Source organism: Muscardinus avellanarius, assembly GCF_963383645.1.
Source record: "Muscardinus avellanarius genome assembly, chromosome: 19".
Taxonomy (NCBI): domain Eukaryota; kingdom Metazoa; phylum Chordata; class Mammalia; order Rodentia; family Gliridae; genus Muscardinus; species Muscardinus avellanarius.
Genome location: NC_137805.1, coordinates 11,870,109 through 11,894,958, shown reverse-complemented (window position 1 = coordinate 11,894,958; position 24,850 = coordinate 11,870,109). Strand labels below are relative to the sequence as shown.

Here is a 24,850-nt window from a genome sequence, read left to right as displayed (position 1 = left end):
ATCTTTAGCCAAGATCTCGATCCTGTGGTAGCAGTCAGGGCCATGGCTGGGATCTGGACAAGTTCCAGATTGTTTCTATTGTTCCTTAATGGCTGTGCTCATTTTTTTTTTTTTTTCTTGAGGGAGAAAACAGAAGTGATCCCCATCATGTGAAGGGTGTAGCTAAATAGAAAATTCCTTAGAGCAACAGCAGGTGGCTCCACCCCCTGGCATCCCTACCCTTGGCCGTGTAACCTACAGTCCATCCCAGCTGAGACAGTGTGATGGCCAACCCATCCCCTGACTTCCACCCGCTTTGGTGAGCCAATGCCAAGCCTAGGATTTAGGAGGCCACGCCTGATGCTGGCTGCACTATCGCACTCCTTCCATCACTATAAGAAGAGCTTCCTCCAGGCAGCCCGGGACCAGGATAAATTAAATCAGCTCAATCTATGGCAAGGATCCAAGCCCAGCTAGACCTCTGGTCCAAAGCTATTCTGAAGAGCAGGCGCCAGCTTGGAACATCAGACCCCCAGCTAGCCTGCAGAGCTTTCAGAAACAAATGTTTATTGTTGAATGTCTCTGTGATTTTGTTTTAATGTGACTGTTACAAAGCAATAGCTGGTTAATACACTCAATCTCATTTATAGATGCTCCCCAGTTTCCTATGGTTTGATTTAGGATTTCTCAACTTGATGCTGGTGTAAAAGCATATGCCCGCAGCCATTCTGTTTTATACTAGAGACCAGTATTCAATAAATCACATAAAGTATGTAATACTTTATTATAAAATAGGCCCTGTGTTCGGTGATATTGCCTAATAGTAGGCTAATATAAGTGTTCTGAACACATTTAAGGTGGGCTAAGGTAGGATGTTCATAGCTTAGGTACATTCGATGCATTTTCAACTTGATGGGACTTTTGCATTAGGGTGAGTTTATTGGGAATGTAACCCTATTGTAAGTTGAAGAGCTTGTTTTGTTCTTGGGCTTAATAAAGGCAAAGTGATGTAAGGTTTTGTGGTTTTACTTACATGGTCACATCTCAAATATACTTCATTCATTCCATCAGCAACAGGGATTAGTAGCTTGATTCCATATTTTCTCCCTGCCACATTTACATCAGGCACAACTTCACAGCCTGAGGGACAAAAATCGAGGATAGAACTAAGTCCTGAGTAATCAGTTGTATAAGTATCAGGCATGCATCTACAACAAAGCCTGAATGTAAGCCTTTCAGACCTGGCTCTCTTCTGAAACATGGAGGCTCAAAGGATAGCATTAATTGAAGGAAAACTAAATAAGACTAATAAACAAAGGAACAAAAATGATTTTCTTAAATAAGAAAAACTGAATTCAATTTTCCAGTTATTTGCCATCCTACCCCCTAGAACAATTGTTCAAAATTGAAATATATATATATATGTGGTACTGGGGTTCCTGCAAACCCTTCTACTTCCAGGCTACACTTCCAGACCTATTGTATATTTTTATTTGGAAACAGGGTCTCTTAATCCAGCACGGCTGGCTTCGAACCTGCGCCATCCTCCTGTCTCTGCCTCCCAAGCGCGGGGATTACAAGCGTGCGCCACCACGCCCGGCGAAATTTGAACTATATTTTATAGTTCAAATATGAACTATAAAAGAGATAAGTGCAGAAGTAATTCAAGTATTCTGGTTAATTAAATATTTCAACGAATGCAGATTTATACCAGTACGCTTATAGCCATTTACAGAAATTAGGACAGGAACCAACATGTCATTGAACTAAACATAACTCCTTGGCTTTTTATTCTTTGGTGGTGCTGGGGACCAAACCCAGGGATTTGTGCTTGACCATTGAGCTGTGCGCGCCCTCAGCGCAGACTTAACTATATTAGAGTTCAGAAGGGTGTTCAGGATTTTACAATACCTGGTGGGCTACACTAATGAACATCAATTACCAGCACCTCATAGACTTCAGACACACTGGGGAAAAAGGGACAGCAGAATACCAATATATACATTTCCTTGGCCACACCCCAGGTCCACGGGGCGCCTCTGGGCGTGAGCCTTGCTCACTGGGTGGGCTCTGGCCTTCACCCTCAGGCTCTGGGAGACGCAGGCTACCCTTACCTCTAAGATTGAGTTTTTCTATTGGTTCTCCTTGTTCCAGTCCCTCATTTTTAAAGTAGGCTATAGATGTGTCTTTAAAGACGAACCAATACTGTTTGAAAGCTTTTAACATTAGCTTCTTGGGCCTGCAAAGTAAAGTACAGTTAACATGGAAACCACGGTTCAGAACTGCAGAGTTTGAGCAGATCAAGCGAGTTTTTAGCTTTTAAAACAGTCTTCAAATTGCTAACTCATTTTTATTTTTTTATTTTTTGGTACTGGGGATAGAACCCAGGGGCATTCTACCTAGCTACACTCCCAAGCCCTATGTTTTATTCCTCCTCCTCCTCCTCCTCCTCCTCCTCCTCCTCCTCCTCCTTCCCCCTCTCCCTCCCCCTTCTCCTTCTTCTTCTTCATTTTTTTTTTTTTTGTGGTACTGGGGATGGAGACAAGGGGCCTTCTACCTCTGGGATACACTCCCAGACCTATTTTATATATATTTTATTTGAAAACAGGGTCTCTTAAGTCAGCTGAGGCTGGCTTTGAAACGGTGCGATCCTCCTGTCTCAGCCTCCCAAGCGTGGGGATTACAAGCGTGCGCCACCACGCCCTGCTTTTCTTTATTTTGAAACAGGGTCTCACTGAGTTGCAGAAGGCCTCACTAAGTAGCTGAGGCTGGCCACGAACCCAGATCCTCCTGTCTCAGCCTCCCAAATGCTGGGATTACAAGCATGTGCCACCACGCCTGGACTAACTCATTTAATTGATTAATTACTTAATTAAATTTGTGGTGCTGGGGATTGAATTCAGGGAAATTCTACGTCTGAGTCCTATTTGGAAATGGTCTCACCAAGTTGCTTCAAGCCTTGCTAAAATTGCTGAGGCTGGCTTCAAATTTGTAACCCTTCTGTCTCAGCCTCCCAAGTCCTGGGATTACAGGTGTGTTCCACCATGCCGGGTTTAACTAATTTGTTTTCTCTAATTTTTTGTGGTGCTGGGGGTGCTCTACCACTGAGCCGCACCCCCAGCCTGCTAATTCTTTTCTAAAAGCTCGCAATGGGGTGTTGCTAGGTGGTGCCTGTGCGGCCCCGAGCACTGCTCTGCGATGGGACAGTATTAGTCCTGAACGCACACAACTTCTGTGAGGACAAGAGGAAGTCATCTGTATGAAGTGTTTACCACACTGCCTGGTAGAGCCGAAATGCTCAACATTTTGTCCTGATTCAGCGGGATGTGGTAGTACACGCCTGTAACCCCAGGAGTGGGGAGGCTGAGACAGGAGGATCACAGGCTTGAGGTCAGCATCAGTAACACAGCGAGACTTTCAGCGACCTAGAGAGACCCTGTTTCCAATAAAAAAATAACAAGGGTGGGGGTGTGCCTTGGAGATAAAAATGCCCCTGGGCTCAATCTTAGTACTACTCCACCCCCTCAAAAATTATTATTTTGATTATGTAGGAAAACTACACAATTCTGGCAGCACTTGAAATCTCAGCATCCTTCCTGGACCTCAAAAAAGTTGTTGATACAAACAGCACAAGCTTCAAGTTAAACAGATAGAAAAACCCACCAGATACAGAAGCTCCGCAGAGTTTTCTCCTAACATTTTTTTGGGGGGGGGGCTGGAGGCACTAGGGGTTGAACCCAGCGGCATTCTACCTCCAAGCTACACCTTCAGCCGTTTTAGTTGCTGAGGGTCTATCCTAAGTTGTTAAGGTTGCGATCCTGTCTCAGCCTCCTAAGTACGGGGATTCCAAGCATGTGCCACCATACCCCGCTTTTTTATCCTAATTGTGTGTGTGTGTGTGTGTGTGTGTGTGTGTGTGTGTGTGAGTGAGATACTGTTCATTGCACTCAGAGGCAGTCTACCTTTGGCCTACACCTCCAGCATAATATTATTTCTTATTTGGAAACAGGGTCGTTGTAGCAGCTGCCGCCCCTTTCTGCCTGAGCGCCCAGGCCCTGACTACTTTTTACATTTTGGAAATTAATACCAAAGCATTTTTCCAGTACTGGCACAGAGGACAACATCAAGTAGTGAGACTCTCACTTGAAAAAAAAGGGGCGGCAGCTGTTACAACGCAGGGTTCCCCTCTGTCTTTGCCCTTCGTTCTAATGATTAACCCATAGTAAAAGTTTCAGAGTCAATTGAAGCCTTTAGCCCTAAAACTATACATAGGCAATCAGTGCCTCTGTTTACCTCCTCTCTGTGACTTAGCCTGGGTATAGGAAAGGTAAACTCTGTGTGCGGCTTCAAAGCATCTTAGATGATGAGCAACCAATACTGCCCAATACAACAGAGGCAAAGGCCGGTCAATTCTTGACCCCTGCACTTAGTAAGTGCATGGTCCAGAGACAAAGAGGCACCATCTGCCTAAGGAATACGTTACTAGCCCATTGCCTTGGTAACACTGATGAGAAAGATCCCAAAAGGATGGGTCCCGAAAAGGGTCAGAGTTCTATTTTCAGGCTCTCCAGCGTGCGTGCCAGCACCCTGCTTTTCTGACTCTTCTCTATTTCCTATTGATTCTGTAATAAAGACTAGTTAAAGCTGCACCGAGCTGCCTATTAGTTTTAATTTTTCTATTTGACATATTTTAGTTGAATAAGAAAAAGAACTCCCATCATTTAAACGGTAATATCCTTGAATCTGTGATCCTCCTGTCTCAGCCTCTCAAGTGCTGGGATTACAAGCATGGGCCACCGCATTCGCCTTTCTTCTACTTTTTAAGAGAAACCACCAGAAAATTCCCAGTGAGCCATGGAAATCACCAAAATAAATAGTTCATCTCTACTCATGCTATTGTTATTAAAAAATATTTTGGGAAGCCGGGCGTGGTGGCGCACGCTTGTAATCCCAGCATTTGGGAGGCTGAGACAGGAGGATCGCGCAGGTTCGAAGCCAGCCTCAGCAGCTTAGTGAGGCTCTCAGCAACTTAGTGAGACCCTGTTTCCAAATAAAATATAAAATAGGTCTGGAGGTGTAGCATGGAGGTCGAAGGCCCCTGGGTTCCAGCCGCAGTACTGCAAAAATAAATAAATAAACAAACAAATATAAAAACAAAAAATAAAATAATAAAAAGGGTTGGGGTACCTAATGTTGAGTGCCCCTGTGTTCAATCCCAGGATACATGCATACACATACTCACTCAAAGCCAGCCTCAGGACTGAGACACACACACACACACACACACACACTCTCTCTCTCTCTCTCTCTCTCTCTCTCACACACACACACACACACACACACACACACACACACACACACACACACCTCATTATAAATGAAAATTTCCTTCCCTATTTTAACTGGTCTTCAACTGGTATTCAAAGACCTTAAATTCCAATTCTTGCTGCTGCCTCCTTCCGGGCTGCTTTCAACACACCAATAAAGCTCATAATTATTGCTCAGAATCTGAGCTCCAGCGGCTGGAGCCGGGCAGAGAAGGGGGAGTGGAGGAGGTGGCTGGCTGGGGAATGATTCACCTAAGAATAAAACCATCTCTCAACCCCGCAAGGAGCTCACAGTATAAAGGGGGAGACAGATACAAGAAGTAGATGCAGCACAGTGTGGCAATCACGTAGCAAGGGTACAGGAGCGGGAGGGGAGTTCACTGAAGCTGGAGCACTTGGGACGAAGAATCGTGACCATGGGTTTACTAGGAAGAAGAGGAAGACGCTGTTTCAAAATAAAAAGGATAAAATATTGGGCTGGGGGGTGTAGCTTGGAGGTAGAATGCCCTGCACCTCAAAATAAATAAATAAATAAATAAGCAAATGAATAAATAACTGGGAGTGTAGCTCAGTTATAGACGGCCCCTGGGTTCAATCCCTTGTACAACAAACAAACAAACCTGAATCTGATCTACACAGAGAATATGGCAACCCAGTTTCTTCGTAGAACAATTATGAACATTTTACAAAGGGGCATTTGTGGCTTCCAATTGTCCCTCTTTCTCTGCAGGTCTGACTGTTATTTCAATGAGTCCATTGCGGTTACAATTATCCATACTCAAAGGTGTGATAATGATCTTATTGCCTGAGACCACATCCTAAAATCGTTAAAAATAACCCCCCCAAAAAACACCTGTAGAGGCAGTGACAGGTACTGTTACCTGTGAAAGACTGTTTCTCATTCACCCCTTACTCATTGTTCTCTTTCCAAGTTTTTTTTTTTTTTTTTTTTTTGCATCATGTCCTATCAAAAGCAGCTTTTCAGTCAGCTGCCCCAGAAGAAAAATCAACAAACCATTAAGTGGCAGAGTGACTGGACTTCAAAGGGCCTCTTGTCTTTCATCTTAAGGCTCCTTGGCACCATCACAAAAGTGCCAATCCTTCCTACTAAAACAAAAACCTTCTCTATTCTCCAACCCTTTGGTGCCAAGGATCAGACCGAGGGCCTCACACGTGCTGGCCCTTCCATTCTACCACTGAGCCCCAGCCCCAGCCCTCCTTAGTCTTTATTTTGAGATAGGCTCTCGATAAGTTGTCCATGCTAGCCTCAAACTTATTATCCTCCTGCCTCGGCCTTCCAAAGCTCTGGGATTACAGGTGTGCACCACTGCACCCAGTTTCTTCTGTTTTTTTTTTTTTTTTCTAACAGTTTTAGATCAACCAACATTTAAACAGGTGAAAGTAGACAAAGAAAGGTGACTACTCTCTCTATAAAACAAGGATCAATCTGGGCATGGTGGCACATGCTTGTAATCCCAGTACTTGGGAAGCTGAGACAGGAGAATTACAGGTTTGAAGCCAGCCTCAGCAATTTAGGGAGACTCTGTTTCCAAATGAAATATATAAACAGGTCTGGGAGTGTAGCCCGGAAGTAGAAGGCCCCTGACTTCCATTTCTAGTAACACACACACACACACACACACACACACACACACACACACCCAGGATCAAAGTTCTAGAGAGAGATGTTTATTATTTGGCCAAAGACCTTCAAATGGCGCCAGAATCCTGAGCCTTAGAGGTAGACCCTGCTGGAAACTCTAGTCTGGCGTATCATCCATCATCGCTGACACTGGTCATGTTTCTACCACCATTTAGTGAGCAAGTGCCCCGAGCCTGATAGCATACTAAATGCTTTATGTGTATTATTTTATCTAATCTTCCCAATGAATTGAAGAGGAGTTATATTTCCACTTGGTGGCTCAGGAAATCGAGGCTCAGAGGCGCCCAGGGTCCCCTGGCCAGAGCCCGTGGTAGAGCTGGGGGTCGACTCGTTATCTGTCTGACAACAAAGCTCATCATCTTACCTTTGAACAGCGACCTTGCCAAGTGCGCGTGCAGTTGGCTCTTCTGGACTCTACCTGTGAGACTCTGTCACGTGAAAGCCTTTTTCTCCCTAAAGGTTACTTACCTAAATAATCTGAGGTTATCTGCAAGCTTAGGAATATCAGTAATGTCCTCCTAAGGAAAAACAGGTAACATTTCGTAAGCAGGAATTCCATAGGTGTGGTATTCACGCTGCATCTGCACTGTCCAATGTGGCGGCCACTGGCCACCTGTAGCAGTTAGCATATGAATTAACTCAATAAATAAAATGGAAAACTGAGTTCTCCAGTCCACCAGCCACGCTAGGAGACACCTCTGAAGGGCGGAGAGGGTTAGGAGTGGGCGGGGAGCACAAAGGGCTCCCAAGAGCCCGGCAAAGTCCTATTTCTTGATCTGGGTTTTTACTTGGATGAGAACACTAATTTGTTAATCTGCACATTTATACCTTTTCTATTTTCTCCCTCTCATGGATGACAAAAATGAAAAAAAAAAGATAAAAAGTCAACCAACCTTCCCATACCTATCATTCAAGTCAAAAATATGAGTTAGAAATGACTACTTTCACGTACCAACAAAACCTTTTGCAATTTTGCTGTTACAGTGAATAGCTGGCCACATCTAGGTCACTGATTAAACTCTCAAAGGAACCTGGTTCAAAGTCCATTCCACAGTGTATCTGGGTGCCTGTTTTCAAACTGAGAAGCCTATTGTTCAGTGTCATATAAAAATATTGTGGAAAGGAGGAGGGAATTTTTCATGTATCCCAAGAAGGATCATTTTCCTGCTAAATTTATTCAGAGGAGAAAGGAGACATTAAAAAAAGAACTCCAGTTTCAGGGGGCCTGTGTCTCCTATAACCCTGAGATGGGCCGGCATCTCTACAGAGTCCTGGCTTCTAGTTTGTATTAAAAATTTACTCTTGCACGATATCAATGTCCTTAGCCGGGTGTGCTGGCGCACGCTTGTAATCCCAGCATTTGAGAGGCTGAGACAGGATTGCGGTTCACGGCCAGCCTCAGCTACCTAGTGAGGCCCTCTGCAACTTAGTGAGACCCTGTTTCAAAATAAAGGATAAAAAATAGGGCTGGGGATGTAGCTTGGAGGTAGAATGCCTCTGGATTCCAATCTTAGTACCGCAAAAAAACCAAAACCAAAAATAAAAACAAAACCTATATCAATGTCCTATTTAAAGGCATTTGATGATAAGAGAACACATAAGATATGCATAAAAATATATGACTCATGCTTATCCGGTATTACTACTTAGGTCCAACTACAATGGACCCACCTCTCTGGTTCAATATGATTAAACTAATAATTGATCTCATGATTGAAGAAGTTAAACAAGAGGGCAGCGCCCCACGGATGACTCAAGCAGGAGGGGGATTCCAGCTCTAAAACTGCCAGTCAGCCACAGTTCAGAGATAAGAAGCAAGGGATGGTAGAGCAGTTTTATTTCTTGGCGTTTTACTGGGGTTTTTATTTCCTGAAATCAGAAAGGGTTGGAAATGTTTGAGCGCGCCTAGACAAAAGCGATCGCCTTTGTCAACTCCGCCGAGCGGAGAGGTATGACCACGTGACCAGAAGACAAGACTTGAAATCTGGGCTGGGTTTTCTGTTCTCATAGCTGCCTGGAGCAGAGAGAGGAGAGAGGAGAGAGGAGAGGGAGAGGGAGGGGGGAGGGGGAGGGGAGGGGGAGGAGGAGAGAGAGAGAGAGAGAAGGAGAAGAAGGAGAAGAAGGAAGAAGGAGGAGGAGGAGAAGGAGGAGGAGGAGGAGAAGGAGAAAGAGAAGAAGGAAGAAGGCGAAGGAGGAGAAGGAGAAGGAAGAAGAAGGAGGAGGAGAAGGAGAAGGAGAAGAGAGGAGAGGAGAGAAGAGAGAAAAGGAGAGAGGGAGGGAGGGAGGAAGGGAGGAGTCAGAGGAAAGGAGGGAGGGAGAGAGACTGATTCTTTCTAGATTTTCCTTAAGGGCGCAACTCCACACCCCATGCTAGGGAACAGGCTGGACCCCGCAGCTTTCTCTCCCTCACACCCTTCCCACTTAATCCAGGAAGAAATGCAGTTTAAATTATCCCTAGTCGTTATTTGATTTCTTTATGCTTGCCACTCTGACTGGGGTTAGATGGAATCTCAGTGTAGTTTTGATTTGCATCTCCCTGATGGCCAGTGATGAAGAACGTCTTTTCATGTATCTCTTGGCCCTTTGTATCTCTTCTTTTGTGAAGTGTCTATTCAGTTCATTTGCCCATTTCTTGATTGGGTTGTTTGTTTTGCTAGTGTAGAGGCTTTTGAGCTCTTTGTATACTCTGGATATTAGCGCCCTATCAGAATGGTGGCTGGTAAAGATCCTTTCCCATTCTGTAGGCTTCCTCTTTAGGTTATTGATAGTTTCCTTTGATGAGAAGAAACTTTTTAGTTTGATGCTATCCCACTTGTTTATTCTTGCTTTAATTTCCTGAGCTTTGGGGGTTTTGTTGAGAAAGTTACTGCCTGTGCCAATATGTTGTAGTGTTGAACCTATGCTCTCCTCTACTAACTTCACAGTCTCAGGTCTAATTTCTAAGTCTTTGATCAAATAACAACAAATGCTGGTGAGGATGTGGGGAAAGAGGCACTCTCTTACACTGTTGGTGGGAATGCAAACTAGTTCAGCCACTATGGAGATCTGTGTGGAGATTCCTAAGAAAGGTGGGAATAGATCCACCATATGATCCAGCTCTACCACTCCTGGGTATCTTTCCAAAGGGGTTGAATTCAGAGAAATACAGCAACATATGCAGACCCATGTTCATAGCAGCACAATTTGTAATAGCCAAAATATGGAACCAACCCAGATCTCCATCAACAGATGAATGGATAGCAAAACTTTGGGAAATACACACAATGGAATTCTATTCAGCCATAAAGAAGAACAAAATTATATCATTTGCAAGAAGATGGAAAGTCCTCGAGAACATTATGTTAAGTGAGATCAGCCAAGCACAGAAGGAGAAGGTACATATGTTTCCTCTAATATGCCCAAACTAGGAAACACAGAGGATACCAGTGGGACTCCAGATAATGGAGGGGAAATATCAGCAACGTTTGAATGGAAAGATAGGAGAGGAGGAAGGCTGATCTTGAATAATGAGGGTCTACATCTGAATATGTGTAAAATTATGAATATGACATGGTTAACCTGGACAACCATTGGTGGGAGGGGGGAAGGGAAAACGGGGGCGGGGGGGAGAGGGCACCAAATATAGTTTAAATGTATACTATTTATGTTCAATAAAAAATTGTTAAAAGAAAAAAAATAAATTATCCCTAGTCACCAAGAAGATGGACAGACCTAGAGAACGTTATGTTAAGTGAGGTCAGCCCAGCACAGAAAGAGAAGGGACATGTGTTTTCTCTAATATGCCCAAACTAGGGAGCACTGGGGATACCAGAGGGACTCCAGATAACAGAGGGGAAGCCTCAGCAAAGCTAGAATGGAAGGATGGGGAGGAAGAAGGCTGAGGTTCATTAATGGAGGAGCTACATCTGAATATGTGTAAAAGTATGAATATAGGATGGTCGACCTGCACACTCATTGTTGGGAAGGGGAAGTGGAGGGGGAGAGGGCACCAAGCACAGTCTGAATGTATGCCATTTTCAATATGTTCCACATAAAAATAAAAATAAATTAAAAGAAACACTATCTCTAGTCACTAGGAAAACCTTATAGTCCCTCGCAGCCAACCTTAGAGGAGCTAGTCATTTCTTGCTAAGTTTAAACTTATTACATGAAAAGCATATTCTCTCTCTCTTTTCAAAATCAGAAGACTCATTTTAATATATATATATATATATATATATATATATATTTTTGCGGTACTGGGGATGGAACCCAGGAGCATTCGACCTCCAAGCTCCACCCCCAGCCCTATTTTTTTATTGTTTATTTTGAAACAGGGTCTCACTGAGTTGCAAATGGCCTCACTAAGTAGCCGAGGCTGTCCCTGAACCATGATCCTCCTGTCTCAGCCTCCCGAATGCTGGGATTACAAGCGTGTGCCACCACGTCCAGCTTTTTTTTTTTTTTTTTTAGAGAACAAATTTTATTCCAGCTTTTTTTTTTTAGAGAACAAATTTTATTCTAAAAATAGATCTCAGTAACAATGAAATACTCAAAGCTAGTCAATAGAATAGAAAGAAAAAAAGGTAACGGGAGTTTTCTCTTTTCTTTTTTCTAGAAACACAAAGTTATCATGAAAATATAATGACCACTCTCATCTCTATTATAATCATTCTTTTAGGAGTTATCCAAGGAAATCTTAAAATCAGAGTGGCTTTGGCCTGATATTTAGACATAAATCTGGGTTATTTATCTTCAAGTAAATACCTTCTCAAGGAATGCCAAGAAAATTAAACATAATTCATGCTTGGGAAATGTGTTTAGAAGTAATATTTTTTGTATTACTGTTTTCTTCAATTTATGCAGGTAAAAACTTCACTGAAAATGCTGATATTAGAATATAACAAATCACACTACTCACATAAAGAGAAAAGACATGGCTACATTCTCTTCAATCCAAAAAGAAAAAAACTTTCAAGGCAAGGAATGTGGTTTTCCACCTTCAAAATGCTAAAGAAACAAATACCCAAGAAAAACTTCAGGCCAGTAACAAAATACCAAGAATGCAGGAGGAAAAAAAAAAAACAAATTAAAATTTAAAAGTCCTCACCACTCTAAAGTCTATTTTAGCTGTACTTTGCCCAGAAATAGTTGCATATTAGCAACACACAACTTGCTCATCAGCCCACATTTCTTTGCAAGCGAATCTATCCGTATATGTTACATAAAATTTCTTCCATACTGCATGTATTGCATAGATGTGACCATGTCGATATTTTGGATAGTTTTATCATCGTATTAATAGCTATAGTGCACAGCTTTATATAAAAAAAAATCTCTAGCTGGGCGTGGTGGCGCACGCTTGTAATCCCCGCGCTTGGGAGGCGGAGACAGGAGGATCACGCAGGTTCAAAGCCAGCCACTCTGGCTTAAGAGACCCTGTTTCAAAATATAAAATAGGTCTGGGAGTGTAGCCCGGAGGTACAAGGGCTTCCAGGAACCCCAGTACCACCAAAAACAAACAAACAAACAAACAAAAAACAACAACAAAAATCTTGGTATCAGATGACTGTTTCTAATTTTAAAAAGTTCATCTGAAATGGTTCAAGCTAAACTATGGCAATATGTGAAAGTATTACTACAATTTCCCTGATGTGTGGGGTGTGGAAGGGAGCAGGGTGGGGTATGGAGGGGACACCCCAAGAGATGGTGGTGCGGATGTCTGCATCACATCGAACCTCGCTATGATGTAGTAAGTATCATCGCAAAGCACTGATAGAATCATTTTCTAAAACAAGGTCCTCTGTATTTGTCAATCAGGGGGAACGAAGCCCCAGTTCTGAGTTCTCGGAAAAGCTCATACCAAAGAGCCGGGCATGGTGGCGCAGGCTTGTAACCCCAGCATTCGGGAGGCGGAGGCCTGAGGAGCCCAGGTTTGTGGGCAGTCTCAGCTACTTAGAGAAGCCCTTCAAAATTCAGCAAGACCCTGTTTCAAAAACTAAAAAGACTAAAAAATAGGGCTCGCTGCGTAACTTGGAGGTAGGAAGTCCCTGGGCTCCATCTCTAGTACTGAAAAAAAAAAAAAAAAGAAAAGAAAAGAAAAGAAAAGAAAAGCTCTTACCAAAGTGTTGTCTGGTTTCCCACCTTCCAGAGTCACCTCCAAGTTAGAAAGTGCCGCTCCTACTTCGTCAACCTCAGTCTCGTTTGTAAAGTCCTGGATTTCGGCGGACAAGGACAATTTGCCGATGTGATACTAAAATGAAAATGGGTTTTAGAAGTGTTATGAATGGCCGGGCGTGGTGGCGCACGCTTGTAATCCCCGAGCTTGGGAGGCGGAGACAGGAGGCTCGCGCAGGTTCGAAGTCAGCCACGCTGGATTAGAGACCCTGTTTCAAAAAAAAAAAAAAAAGGTCTGGGAGTGTGGGAGTATAGCCCGGAAATAGACGGGTTTCCAGGAACCCCAGTACCACCACCACCACCAAAAAAAAAAAAAAAAAAAAAGTGTTATGGTGGTACTGGGGTTCCTGGAAACCCTTCTACCTCCAGGCTACACTCCCAAACCTATTTTTATGCTTTTTATTTGGAAACAGGGTCTCTTACACCAGCGCGGCTGGCTTTGAACCTGCGCGATCCTCCTGTCTCTGCCTCCCAAGCATGGGGATTACAAGCGTGCGCCACCACACCCGGCTGAAAATGGGTTTTAGAAGCGTTATGAATGCAAACAGATTCCTGGGGCATTTCTTCCTCTCTGAAGACAGTTCCCCTGGAATGCTGAACAGCTCCTACCAGGAGCTCTCCTGCCCCAAGTGGATGACACTGGAATCCCACTCCTGAGACTTAGGGTGGGTCCTGTTCCCGCCTGGTTCTTCCAGATCCTTAATTGTATTTCTGTGGACGTGGGGGAGATCGGAATTGCAAGGCCAGCGGCCCACGTTGGATGGGCGCGTGTAGGATCTGAGGAGCATTTTAAGTTTCAGTTTACTCTCCTCGTTTTCATTTCTTCCACCCAAAGAAGCAGACAGTATAAAGAACAAGGCACTTGATGCACAACGGCCTTGGTTTCTGTCTTTCAGAGAAAAGACCAACGTTCTCGTACCTGCAGCGCTGCAAAGATCAGCATCTCTTCCTCGGTGCAGTCGATTTCTTCTAAGAGAATGGCCCACCTGGCTTGTTCATAGAGTTGGTTTATCCGGACAGCATCATACTAAAGAAACAAGCAGACCTGCGTATGTGAATATGGACCACATTTTACCCCACATTACAAACATTCAGAAACCATCGAGCCCCTCTCCATGAATCAGATGCCCTAAACTTTATTTCAGGTAACCGAAATCGACACTTCTGCCTCTCCAAGGCCCCTGCTCACGTTACTCCTGAATCCAGAACTTAGTTTCTGTAAACATTTTGCTGAGCTTCTTCAAGGGGACAAACTGATTCACCTTGGAATCCATTATTTTCCTTCTTTTAATTAATTAATTAATTAATTAATTAATTAATTTTGGGCAGTACTGGGGATGGAACCCAGGGGCATTCTACCTCCGAGCTACACCCCTAGCCCTATTTTTCATTATTTATTTTGAAACAGGGTCTCGCTGAGTTGCAAAGAGCCTCACTAAATAGATGAGGCTGTCCGCGAACTGTGATCCTCCTGTCTCAGACTCCCAAATGCTGTGATTACAAACGTGTGCCACCACGCCCGGCTATAAAAAACCAAATTATAACTAGAAGACAGGAGAGAATACTTTCTGTACTCTCTCAGTGTGGAAGGGCCTTCCTTTTTCTTTTGGTGCAGGGCCTGAACCCGGGACCCTGAGCACACTATGCGTGCGTTATACTGAGCTATACCCATCCCCAGGGACGCCTTTCTAAGCAAGATAGGATGCCCCCAAATTATGATGCATAACGCAGACTTGACAACCTAAAATTAAACATTTAGGGTGAAAAATACCCAACAAAGGTAAAAAATATACAAGACACAGATGGAAAAAAATAATATCCAGCAGGGTGTGGTGGCACATGCCTGTAATCCCAGTAGGAGGCTGAGGTGGAGGACCGCAGGTGAGGCTGGCTTCAGCAACTTAGTGAGTCCCTTTGCGACTTAGTGAGAGCCTGTTTAAAATGAAAAATAAAATAAGGTTGAAAGTGTAGTTCAGAGGTAGAATGTCCCTGGGTTCCATCTTTAGTGCCAACACACACAGACACAGACACACACACACATAAATAGTTCCTTATTGATGAACATTTAGACAGTTTTCAATCTTTTTTCTAAAACAAATAATGTAGTAAGAACCACCCCTGTATGCACACATATCAATTTACGTATGTAAGCATCACTGTGCAATAAATTCCTCAGATAGATTTGCTGGCTCAAAGCTATGTAGCATTATAATTCTGATTGATAGTGTAAAACTGTCTTCCGTGGGAGCTAGGTTAATTTGTATTTTGACCTACAATCAATATATAAGACTTGCCACTAGATCTTATTATTTATTCAAGTTTCTTGGGAACAGATAGATAACTATGTCTACTTTGAGGAAGATTTTGTTCACCAAAGTTCAATACGACTGATTTTCCAGTCCTATAACTTTGATTTCAGTAATTTGAAAATAATACTCTAATGTCTAACGGTTTGGGGTTCCCAGCACCTGGCTTATTAGTTCTGGGCATATAATAGTTTCTCCGTAAATAAACGAATAAAGAAACAGATGGGGAAGAAGTTTATATACTTAAGATGGAGCCAAATTGCTGATTTAGCAAGCAGAAAATGCCAGAGTATATTTTATTTTTTCATTATCCAGTTTCAGAAAAAAAAAGTTCAAGGTAGCTTAGTAGAATAGGCAGCATGCAACGAGATAGCTTACTAGAAAATAAAGCAAAGAGACTGAAGTTGAGAGAACAGAGGCTGAAAAATGAAAACACAGAGAACGGATGGATTTCATTGTAGCAGACAACACTAAAAAGAAAACCCAGACATTCCACAATTCACAGTGCCCCCAGCTGAGTAATCTCAGTACAGGAGGATTGCAGGTTCCAGGTCAGCCTCGGCAACTTAGAGAGACCCTATCTCAAAATAAAAAATAAAATAAGCTTGGGAGTGTGGCTTGGAAGTAGAATGCTCCTGGGTTCAATCTCCAGGTCCACACAACAACAACAACAACAACAACAGCAGCAGCAGCAAAAGGACTAGTAATTCACAGTCCCCTTAAAAAACAAACCAACCAATCGGTTAGGAGATTAGTAATGTCTCCTGAAGGCTTTAATCAAAGAAAAGCAAACACTTGCTCTTTTGCCATGATTCCTGGGAGTTATGCTCCCCAGACACAAGCTAGTCCCATGAGCATTAACTTAGGTCTAAGTACACTAAGGACTGAGAAGGAGCGTCTCTGCACAAATGCCAAGGTATAAGGTGTAAGGTTATTTATTTACTCATTTTTTAAAAATCTGTGGCACTTGGGATGGACCCCAGAAGCATTTACCCTCTGAGCTATACCCCAAGCCCTATTTTATTTTTATTTGAAACAAGATTTCACTAGGTTGATGAGAATCTCACTACTTGCTGAGGCTGGCCTTGAACCGGTGATCCTCCTGTCTCAGCCTCGGAGTACTGGGATTACAGGCGTGCAACATCACGCCTGGTGGACACACTTGATGAAGAAATGACTCAATTTCACACTTCTATGCAGAGAGAGAGAGAGAGAGAGAGAGAGAGAGAGAGAGAGACAGAGAGAGAGACAGAGAGACAGAGACAGTCTTACCTTAGGATTCAAATCAAAGAAAGTATAGTATTTAAATCGCAATAGCAGCTGCTCATCCTCCTGGATTCCTTGTTCCATGAGGGAGCGAGAGGAATCTAGCCAACTGGAAAACAATAGACGGGTTATAAAAGCCAGTCAGTTTCATACCTGGAACCGTAACATTTTGTCATAGTTCAAACACATCATGTGTGTGTGTGTATATGTCCTTGAACAAAGATAGTAAGTAATATCACAATAAGGCACATAATGGCTCATACTTACATTTTATCTTGTAGTTTTTAAGGTGATATGTTTATATATTATGTGAATGTACATGTGTATGTGAATTTATAAACAGTCCAGACACTTGATTATTTATTTATTTATTTTGCGGCACTGGAGATGGAACCCAGGGGCATTGTACCTCCCAGCTACACCTCCAGCCCTATTTTTTATTCTCTAATTTTGAAACAGGGTCTCACAGAGTTGCAAAGGGCCTCACTAAGTAGTAGCTGAGGCTGTCCGCGAACTATGATCCTCCTGTTTTAGCCTCCCAAATGCTGGGATTATAAGTGTGCACCGCCACGCCTGGCTCAGAGACTTTATTATTATTTATTATTATTATTATTATTATTATTATTATTATTATTATTATTTGGTGGTACTGGGGGGTGGAACCCAGGGACTTTCTACTTCCGGGCGACACCCCCAGCCCTATTTTATAATTTATTTGGAAATAGGGTTTCACTAAGTTGCTGAGAATTTCACTAAGTAGCTGAGGCTGGCTTTGAACCCATGCGAGCCTCTTGTCTCAGCCTCCCAAGCGCTGGGATTACAAGCGTGCGCCACCACACTCGGCTCAGATACTTGATTATTTTGACATAAAAGAAAGGCATGAAATCTTTCCAGAACTTTTACCTGGAGAACTTTTCCCCTTAAATTATATATACACATATATATGTAGACACATAAATGTATTGCCTTAAAACTACAAGATATAATGCAGAAATGAAGCTATTATTGCATGTTTACTATTTTTGTGTATATGTGTGTATAATGGGTATATGTAAACCTGGTATAAACCTACGTACATAGGTACATACATGCAAGTTACACACACACCACCTTAAAAACACTGACACTTTGCCAGGCATGGTGATGCACGCTTGTGATCCCAGCATTTGGGAGGCTGAGACCGGAGGATCGCGGTTCGAGACAGCCTCAGCTACTTAGTGAGGCCCTTTGCAACTCAGTGAGACCCTGTTTCAAAATAAAGAATGAGAAATAGGGCCGGGACTGTAGCTTGGAGATTGAATGCCCCTGGGTTCCATCCCCATATCCGCAAAAACAAAACAAGACACACACACACAAAAAAAACACTGACACTTTAACCTGATGATGGAGAAGGAGCCAGGGCAGCCATTTTTTTCTGTATCACAGGTGAGGAAACTGAACCCCGCAGCCTCAGAGGGTCCTCTCGAGGACAGAGCTCGGCAGAGGCTGCGTGACAGCGGGTCCCGGTGCCCGCTGTACTGGTAGCACCCCAACCCAACCCCGCGAGGTCTACACTAGTACCTAGATCTTTCTACAAGGGGAAACATTCCCAGCTGTGCTCTTCAAAACATTCCATGGGGCTGTTGAATTAATCGTGGTTAATGCCACGTGTTAAAATGTAATTAAGCCCAAATTTAAATTTGAATATTTGCATGTGGGCCTGGTTCCTGGGGATGAGAGTCCTAATACCACCGAGCAGGACTGGGCACGATGCAGTCTCCGCCCTACAGAAGCTGACACCTGGCTAGGGGGGGCCGAGCTTCAAGAAGAGGGGACAAAGTGACGCAGGAGAGGTGAAGTGCTAGAACTGCCGTGCCGTGCCGAGCTGCGCTGGTGATACCGGAGGAGGCCCAGGTGGCGGAGGCTGAGGACCCGCGGTGGGCAAGTGAGAACAGCATAAGCGGCAGTTTGAGGAAGGTCTGGGTGCATTTTCTGAGACCATTTCAAACATTCATGAGGCTCCTCAGAAGGCCTCAAGAGAGAAGTGGTGTCCTAGAAAGGTCAACGAGAGCCGGGTGGACCAGGTGGTTCCCACTGGGGCCAACATGCTTCCACACTGCTCTGCATCCCATAATAACATACACTTCACATGCCCACAGCAGCAAAGGATCGTATGTGCATGTGGCAATCCAGTGAGTCACCCCACACACGAAATCTGCCACACTTTAAAGGTATCGAAAGTTGGCACCGATTTTGGTAATGAAGCCCACTCCCCAGGCCCATCTACTTAAATCTTAAATACCTGTTTTGAAAAAAAGAAAAAGAGGTGGGAGTGTATCCTGGAGCTAGAATGCCCCTGGGTCCAATCCCCAATACCAAAAACAAACAAACAAGCAAACAAACCTACCCACCCCATCTCTGGAACAGCTCTCTCACTAAGTCAACCTCCATCAGAAGAAGGGCCATGGAGCCATGTCCTTACCCTGCGTTGAATTTGGCTTTATCTACCAGGGACCGAGGCTGGTACATGTCGGCCAGTGTCTCCGGTGCCTGGGGCGGCTGGCTGAACGCCAGGATGCTGCCGTTCTGTTCCGTCAAAGGGCTGTCACTGAACCAGGTCATGGTGGAGGAAGCCGGAGTGCCGTTGACGGGGTCGTACGTAGGAGTCATGGTCTTACTGTATAAGCCAGGACTCACTGCAAGGAAGGAGGAGACGCATCTGACGGGAGATTCAGGGCAGAGCTCTTTAGGAAGTTTTCACATTCCTTATACCAGAATGAAATGCGACTTTAGATGTTTGTGTCCTTTAGAGTGACCCCAGGGGTCATGATACCAGGAGATGGCTTATACTTGGGTATAGTTCTTGTCTGTATATTCAGCTCCTAAGAACTCAAGAGATACAAAAGCATCCCCAAAATCAACACGGATAAATGTTGCCAACCACTTCTTTGCTAATAATTCAGATTTTTCTTACTGCAACAAAAGTCCTGATGCTATTAGAGAACTGGAAACCTCACAGAACGCAGGTACAAAATATGTTTTGGACAGCTCCTTAAGCAGCAGCACTCGCTAATTTTTTTTTTTTTTTTGTGGTACTGGGGTTCCTGGAAGCCCTTCTTCCTCCGGGCTACACTCCCAGACCTATTTTTATTTTTGGAAACAGGGTCTCTTATGCCAGCAGGGCTGGCTTCGAACCTGCGCGATCCTCCTGTCTCCGCCTCCCAAGTGCAAGGATTACAAGCGTGCGCCACCACGCCCGGCGTAGCACTCGCTAATTTTAAGAATCCAGCAGGTCAGTCATCTGGCTCTAGTTTGTATAAAGTACCAATAGCTCTTCTATTCTTTGTGTATTAGAATATACAATGCAAGAAGGCTCTCAATGTTGTAAAAAATCCAGTGACATAGCTGTGTTGATATAAAAAGAAAGGAAAGGGCAGGTGTGGTGGCACACCCTTGTAATCCCGGTACTTGGGAGGCTGAGACAGGAGGATCGTGGTTCGCGGCTAGCCTCAGCTACTTAGTGAGGCCCTCTGCAACTTAGTGAGCCCCTAGTTCAAAATAAAATATAAAATAGGTCTAGGAGTATAGCCTGGAGGTAGAATGTCCCTGGGTTCCATTCCCAGTACCACACACACACACACACACACCAAAAAAAAAAAAAAAAAAAAAGGAAAGAAAAGAGATGGGCAAGTAATCCCAACACTTGGGAGGCTGGAACAGGAGGGTGGCAGGTTTGTGGTCAGCCTCAGCTACTTAGTGAGCTCCTGTTTCAAAGTAAAGAATAAAAATTAGGGCTGGGGGTGTATCTTGGAGGTAAAATGCCTCTTTTCAATCCCTAGTACCGCAAAAAAAAAAAAAAAAAAAAAGAAAGAAAGAAAGAAAAGGTACCTCTTCAGATTTTTACCCAGAGGACATTCTCCCTTACTTAATGAGAAATTAAATTCAGGAAAGAATTACATAAAGATAGAATCAGGAAGAGAAAACCTTTAAGTGATCTAAATTATCTCCTTTCTAAATATCACATTTTTTTTTGTTATTGCAGTATCAGGGCTGGAACCCAAGGTTATTGTACCTCTGAGCTACACCCCAGCCCTAGTTTTTAGTCTTTTTTATTTTTGAAACAGGGTCTCACTGAGTTGCTAAGGGCCTTGCTAAGTAGCTGAGGCTGTCCGCGCCTCCCGAATGCTGGGATTACAAGTGTGTGCCACCACACCGGGCTAAATATCACATTTTATCCCAAATGCATGGCCAGGTATCTTAAAATTTTGCATTTATTAGCAACAGAAGAAACACAATTACAATAATAAATTATTAAGCATACATATCTATAGAAAAAAGTTGGAAGTAAATTTTTGTTATTTCTTTTTGTGTGTGTGTGTGGTACTGGGGATTGGACCCAGGCCCAAGCTACATCCCCAGTCCTATTTTTTATCCTTTATTTTGAAACAGGGTTTCACTTTGTTGCAGAGGGCCTCACTAAGTAGCTGAGACTGGCTGCGAACCATGATCCTCCTGTCTCAGCCTCCCAAATACTGGGATTACAAGCATACGCCACCACGCCCGGCTACATTTTTGTTCTTTTTTTCTTTTTTTTTTTGTGGTGGTACTGGGGTTCCTGGAAGCCCTTCTACCTCCGGGCTACACTCCCAGACCTATTTTTACATTTTTATTTGGAAACAGGGTCTCCTATGCCAGTGCCCGCGGCTGGCTTCGAACCTGCGCGATCCTCCTGTCTCCGCCTCCCAAGCGCGGGGATTACAAGCGTGCGCCACTACGCCCGGCCTAGGTATTTGTTATTTCTAATCTCAGCTGATATCTCTTCCTCATATCCTCAATACTGCGATTTTATTCCTATTTATTTGAGGGAGTAGTGGGGGTGGGGAGAGAGAGATAAAGAGAGAGGTTTAATCTATATTCACATATTTACAAAGTAAAATGGTCAGTCTTACCCGGTGAACCTGAAATGGTTGGAGAACTCTCTAGAGTTAGGATATCTTCAATTACAGGCTCTTTATTATTTTTGTCTTTCTTCTTCTTTTTCTTAAAATAGTCACCAGAAGGCTTTAACAAGGAAAGTTCTTCTGGTCTCCTAATATCTAAAGATAAAATGACGAATGACAAAGATTAAAGAGAAGAAAAATAAAACACAAACAGAAAACTCCTTCTGAGACTTGGACTCACTTCATGCATTTGACATCATCGCTTAGGAAATTCGCCAGAAGTAAATGCAGCTAATTGCCCCCCAGGAAGAGACAGAGGGGAACAGAGACCCCTTAAGTGTGCGTGTGCGTGGGAAACAGTGAAGGAGACTCAGCCTAGCACAATTTCTAGTTTGTTTAATTGATTATAACAGTACTTCAAATGTACCCAAAGCACTGGAATCATACAGCACTGGGCCTTTCCCGCACTCCCGGTTCAGCCGCAGTCGCTTGGAGCATTTTGCTGTTCTGGTGTTTTCTATTTACCGACTCCTCCTCCTTTCCCTATTTCCTTCTCTCCTTTTCTTTCCTTCCCCTCCCTCATGTGCGTGTGTGTGTGTGTGGGGGGGTGGTACTGGGGGCTAAACCCAGGAGAATTCTACTTCCAAGCTACACCCCAGCCCTATTTTGCCTTATTTTGTGTGTGTGTGTGTGTGTGTGTGTGTGTGTGTGTGTGTGTGTGATACTGGGGATGGAACCCAAGGGCATTCTACCTCCGAGCGACACCCCCAGCCATATTTTTTATTCTTTATTTTGAAACAGGGTCTCACTGAGTTGCAAAGGCCCTCACTAAGTAGCCGAGGCTGTCCTCGAGCCGTGATCCTCTTGTTTCAGGCTCCCAAATGCTGGGATTACAAGCGTGTGCCACCAAGCCCGGCCCCTATTTTGCTTTTTATTTTGAAACAGGACCTTGTTAAGTTACCACATGAAGGCCTTGAACCTGCGATCCTCCTATACCAGCCTCCCAAGTCCTGGGATTACAGGTGTGTGCCATTGTGCTCATTTTTTTCTTGTTTGTCTGTTTTTAAATAACCACCAAGATCTGCTTCTTCTAAAGACTTTCATCCTCTGTGCTGCCCGGCAGCTCCTATCACCTCTGGGCCAGACCTCCTCGTACCATTTCATCTCTTCTTGGCCCCCACCATTTTGGGGCAAGCTGATCTGACTCCCAAGACCTTCAAGAACCTATATCTCTCTGTCCGAGGGCTCACTTCAGCGGCAGGCCAGGGTCCCGACCCTCAGGGAACTCACATTCCTACAGAGCATCCTCAGCGGTGCAGGAATCCCCTTGCCACCAGGGTGGGGGTCCTGAAGCTGTGACCACACCGGCTATTGAGGTTCCCACTTGCCCACAGTGTGATGTGGCTGGTGACACACTCTTGTTGGTGGCCCGCGGTCCTCAGCCTCACTTCCCACACACATGCAGTGCTTCCTGGCTTAACTTCCCAGATAAATCACTGTACTTGACTCCTTCCCAGACTACGAGGACGCCCTCTTTCCCATTCCTCCTGCAGGCGTCACAGCTGATCAGAGGTGCTGGTAACCGTTAGCCTTCCTCCCAGGGCAAAGCCAAGGAATGTAAGTGCCTCAGGTCCCTGGCAGTGGCCTGGAGGCCAGCGTGCTGGTTCCTCCTAGACCCTCTCGTCCAGTCAGGCACACACTCCCACACTGCCCAGTAGGGCAGCTGTGTTCTCCCCTGTCCCCTGGACATCTGCTGCTTGTCATGTTGCAAAACACACCTGTGGCCATTCAGAGCCCATCATTTATGTACAAGCCTGGTGATAACCCAAAAGTTTCAGTGTAAACATTAAACATAAAAATGAAACAATAACAACAACAAAAAATCTCTCTCCAAGCCCAAGAGCCGTGTCTTTTATCCCCTAGGGGAAACATCATTATACTAGTAAGGCTGATTTAGCATCAACTGAGCAGATAGAAAGAACCATTGATAGAAAAGCCAAGCAGGGCCTTTAAAAGTAAGATGAAAGCATAAACAAGAGAAGAGGGCATCTGGTTGCTGTGTCTGCTGCTGTTTATTCAGAACCTCAAGATTTTGGCCTTAGCTCTGATGTGTATGTTCAGTCCTCCACAGTGTGTGGTATATTATTGTATTCCATTTGACCATTTTATTTAACCACTGACTTTGCTTTTGAATCTTTATTTATTTAGTATTTTAATTTTAGTACTGGAGATTGAGCCCAGGGCTATTCTACCTCTGAGCTACACCCTCAGCCCTTTTTATTCTTTATTTTGAAATAGGATCTCACTAAGTTGCTGAAGCTGGCTGGGAACTTGAAATACTCCTGTCTTAACTTCTCAAGTACTGGGATTACAGGGATGTATGGCCACCACCAGCTAGGAATCTTTATTAGAATATTACTGAAAGCAAGGCATCCTCATGTGAACCACCTGCCCAGGACACATCGGGGACACAGCTGAAACTGTTTCAGTTAGAGTTCTTACTGCTGTGACCAAGAAATCCTGACCACACAACTTAGAGGAAGGAAGGAACATTTATTTGCTCACAGTTCTGGAGATTTCAAGGGTTCAGTCCATGTCAAGCTGGGTTTGCAGGGCTCAGGGCATGGCAGCAGGAGGTAGAGAAAAGGAGAGAAGAGGGTTGGTTCTATTCTCATATCATGGAGGCCAGAAGCAAGAGCACAAGCAAGAGGATTCCAGACACATGCACCACAAGACACAAGGCCCAAGACCACACCCCCAGGGACCCACCTCCTCCAGTCATACCCCACCTGCCTCAGTCACCACCCAGTAAATCCATTATAACGGATTATGCACTGATGACTTATCACATCCTTCCCGACTTAATTATACAGCTCTGAATGTTAATACACGAGCTCTTCAGGGGACATTCTATATTGAAACCATGACGGGAACTTACACTCTGTAATACAGGCTTTCTTTATAGTTTCATTCAATAGTCATCAGGCAGCTAGCCCCCAGCCGACATTGTGTCAAGAGTCAGGAACGTGCACATGCCCAGGGAATGCTCTCTGCCCTCGTCTTTCATGCCATACTGGCCCTTGTCACCCGCATCGGCATCCCCAATCCTACTGATCCCTTCCCCCTCTTTCTCTACCTCCTACCCTTCTTCAGCATCTTACATTTTTTCTTATTGTTTGTTGGTTATTATCTGCCTCTGTCTGCTAGAACATAAGCCAAGATGTAAGGAGTTTA

The 24,850-nt window shown here is 44.0% G+C and overlaps 1 protein-coding gene across 1 annotated transcript in view; it reads right to left on the bottom strand.

Annotated features, from left to right (window-relative positions):
• The window catches only part of FERMT1 (FERM domain containing kindlin 1), a gene marked incomplete at both ends in the record, with an annotated part of 41,007 nt that overhangs the window by 10,284 nt on the left and 5,873 nt on the right, over positions 1 to 24,850 (bottom strand). The window contains 8 exons of the mRNA XM_080716613.1: positions 1,013 to 1,119; positions 2,094 to 2,218; positions 7,438 to 7,487; positions 13,070 to 13,201; positions 14,045 to 14,152; positions 16,704 to 16,806; positions 19,159 to 19,372; positions 21,626 to 21,772. Coding sequence (XP_080572739.1) covers positions 1,013 to 1,119; positions 2,094 to 2,218; positions 7,438 to 7,487; positions 13,070 to 13,201; positions 14,045 to 14,152; positions 16,704 to 16,806; positions 19,159 to 19,372; positions 21,626 to 21,772 — 986 coding nt within the window. The remainder of the gene's footprint in view (positions 1 to 1,012; positions 1,120 to 2,093; positions 2,219 to 7,437; positions 7,488 to 13,069; positions 13,202 to 14,044; positions 14,153 to 16,703; positions 16,807 to 19,158; positions 19,373 to 21,625; positions 21,773 to 24,850) is intronic.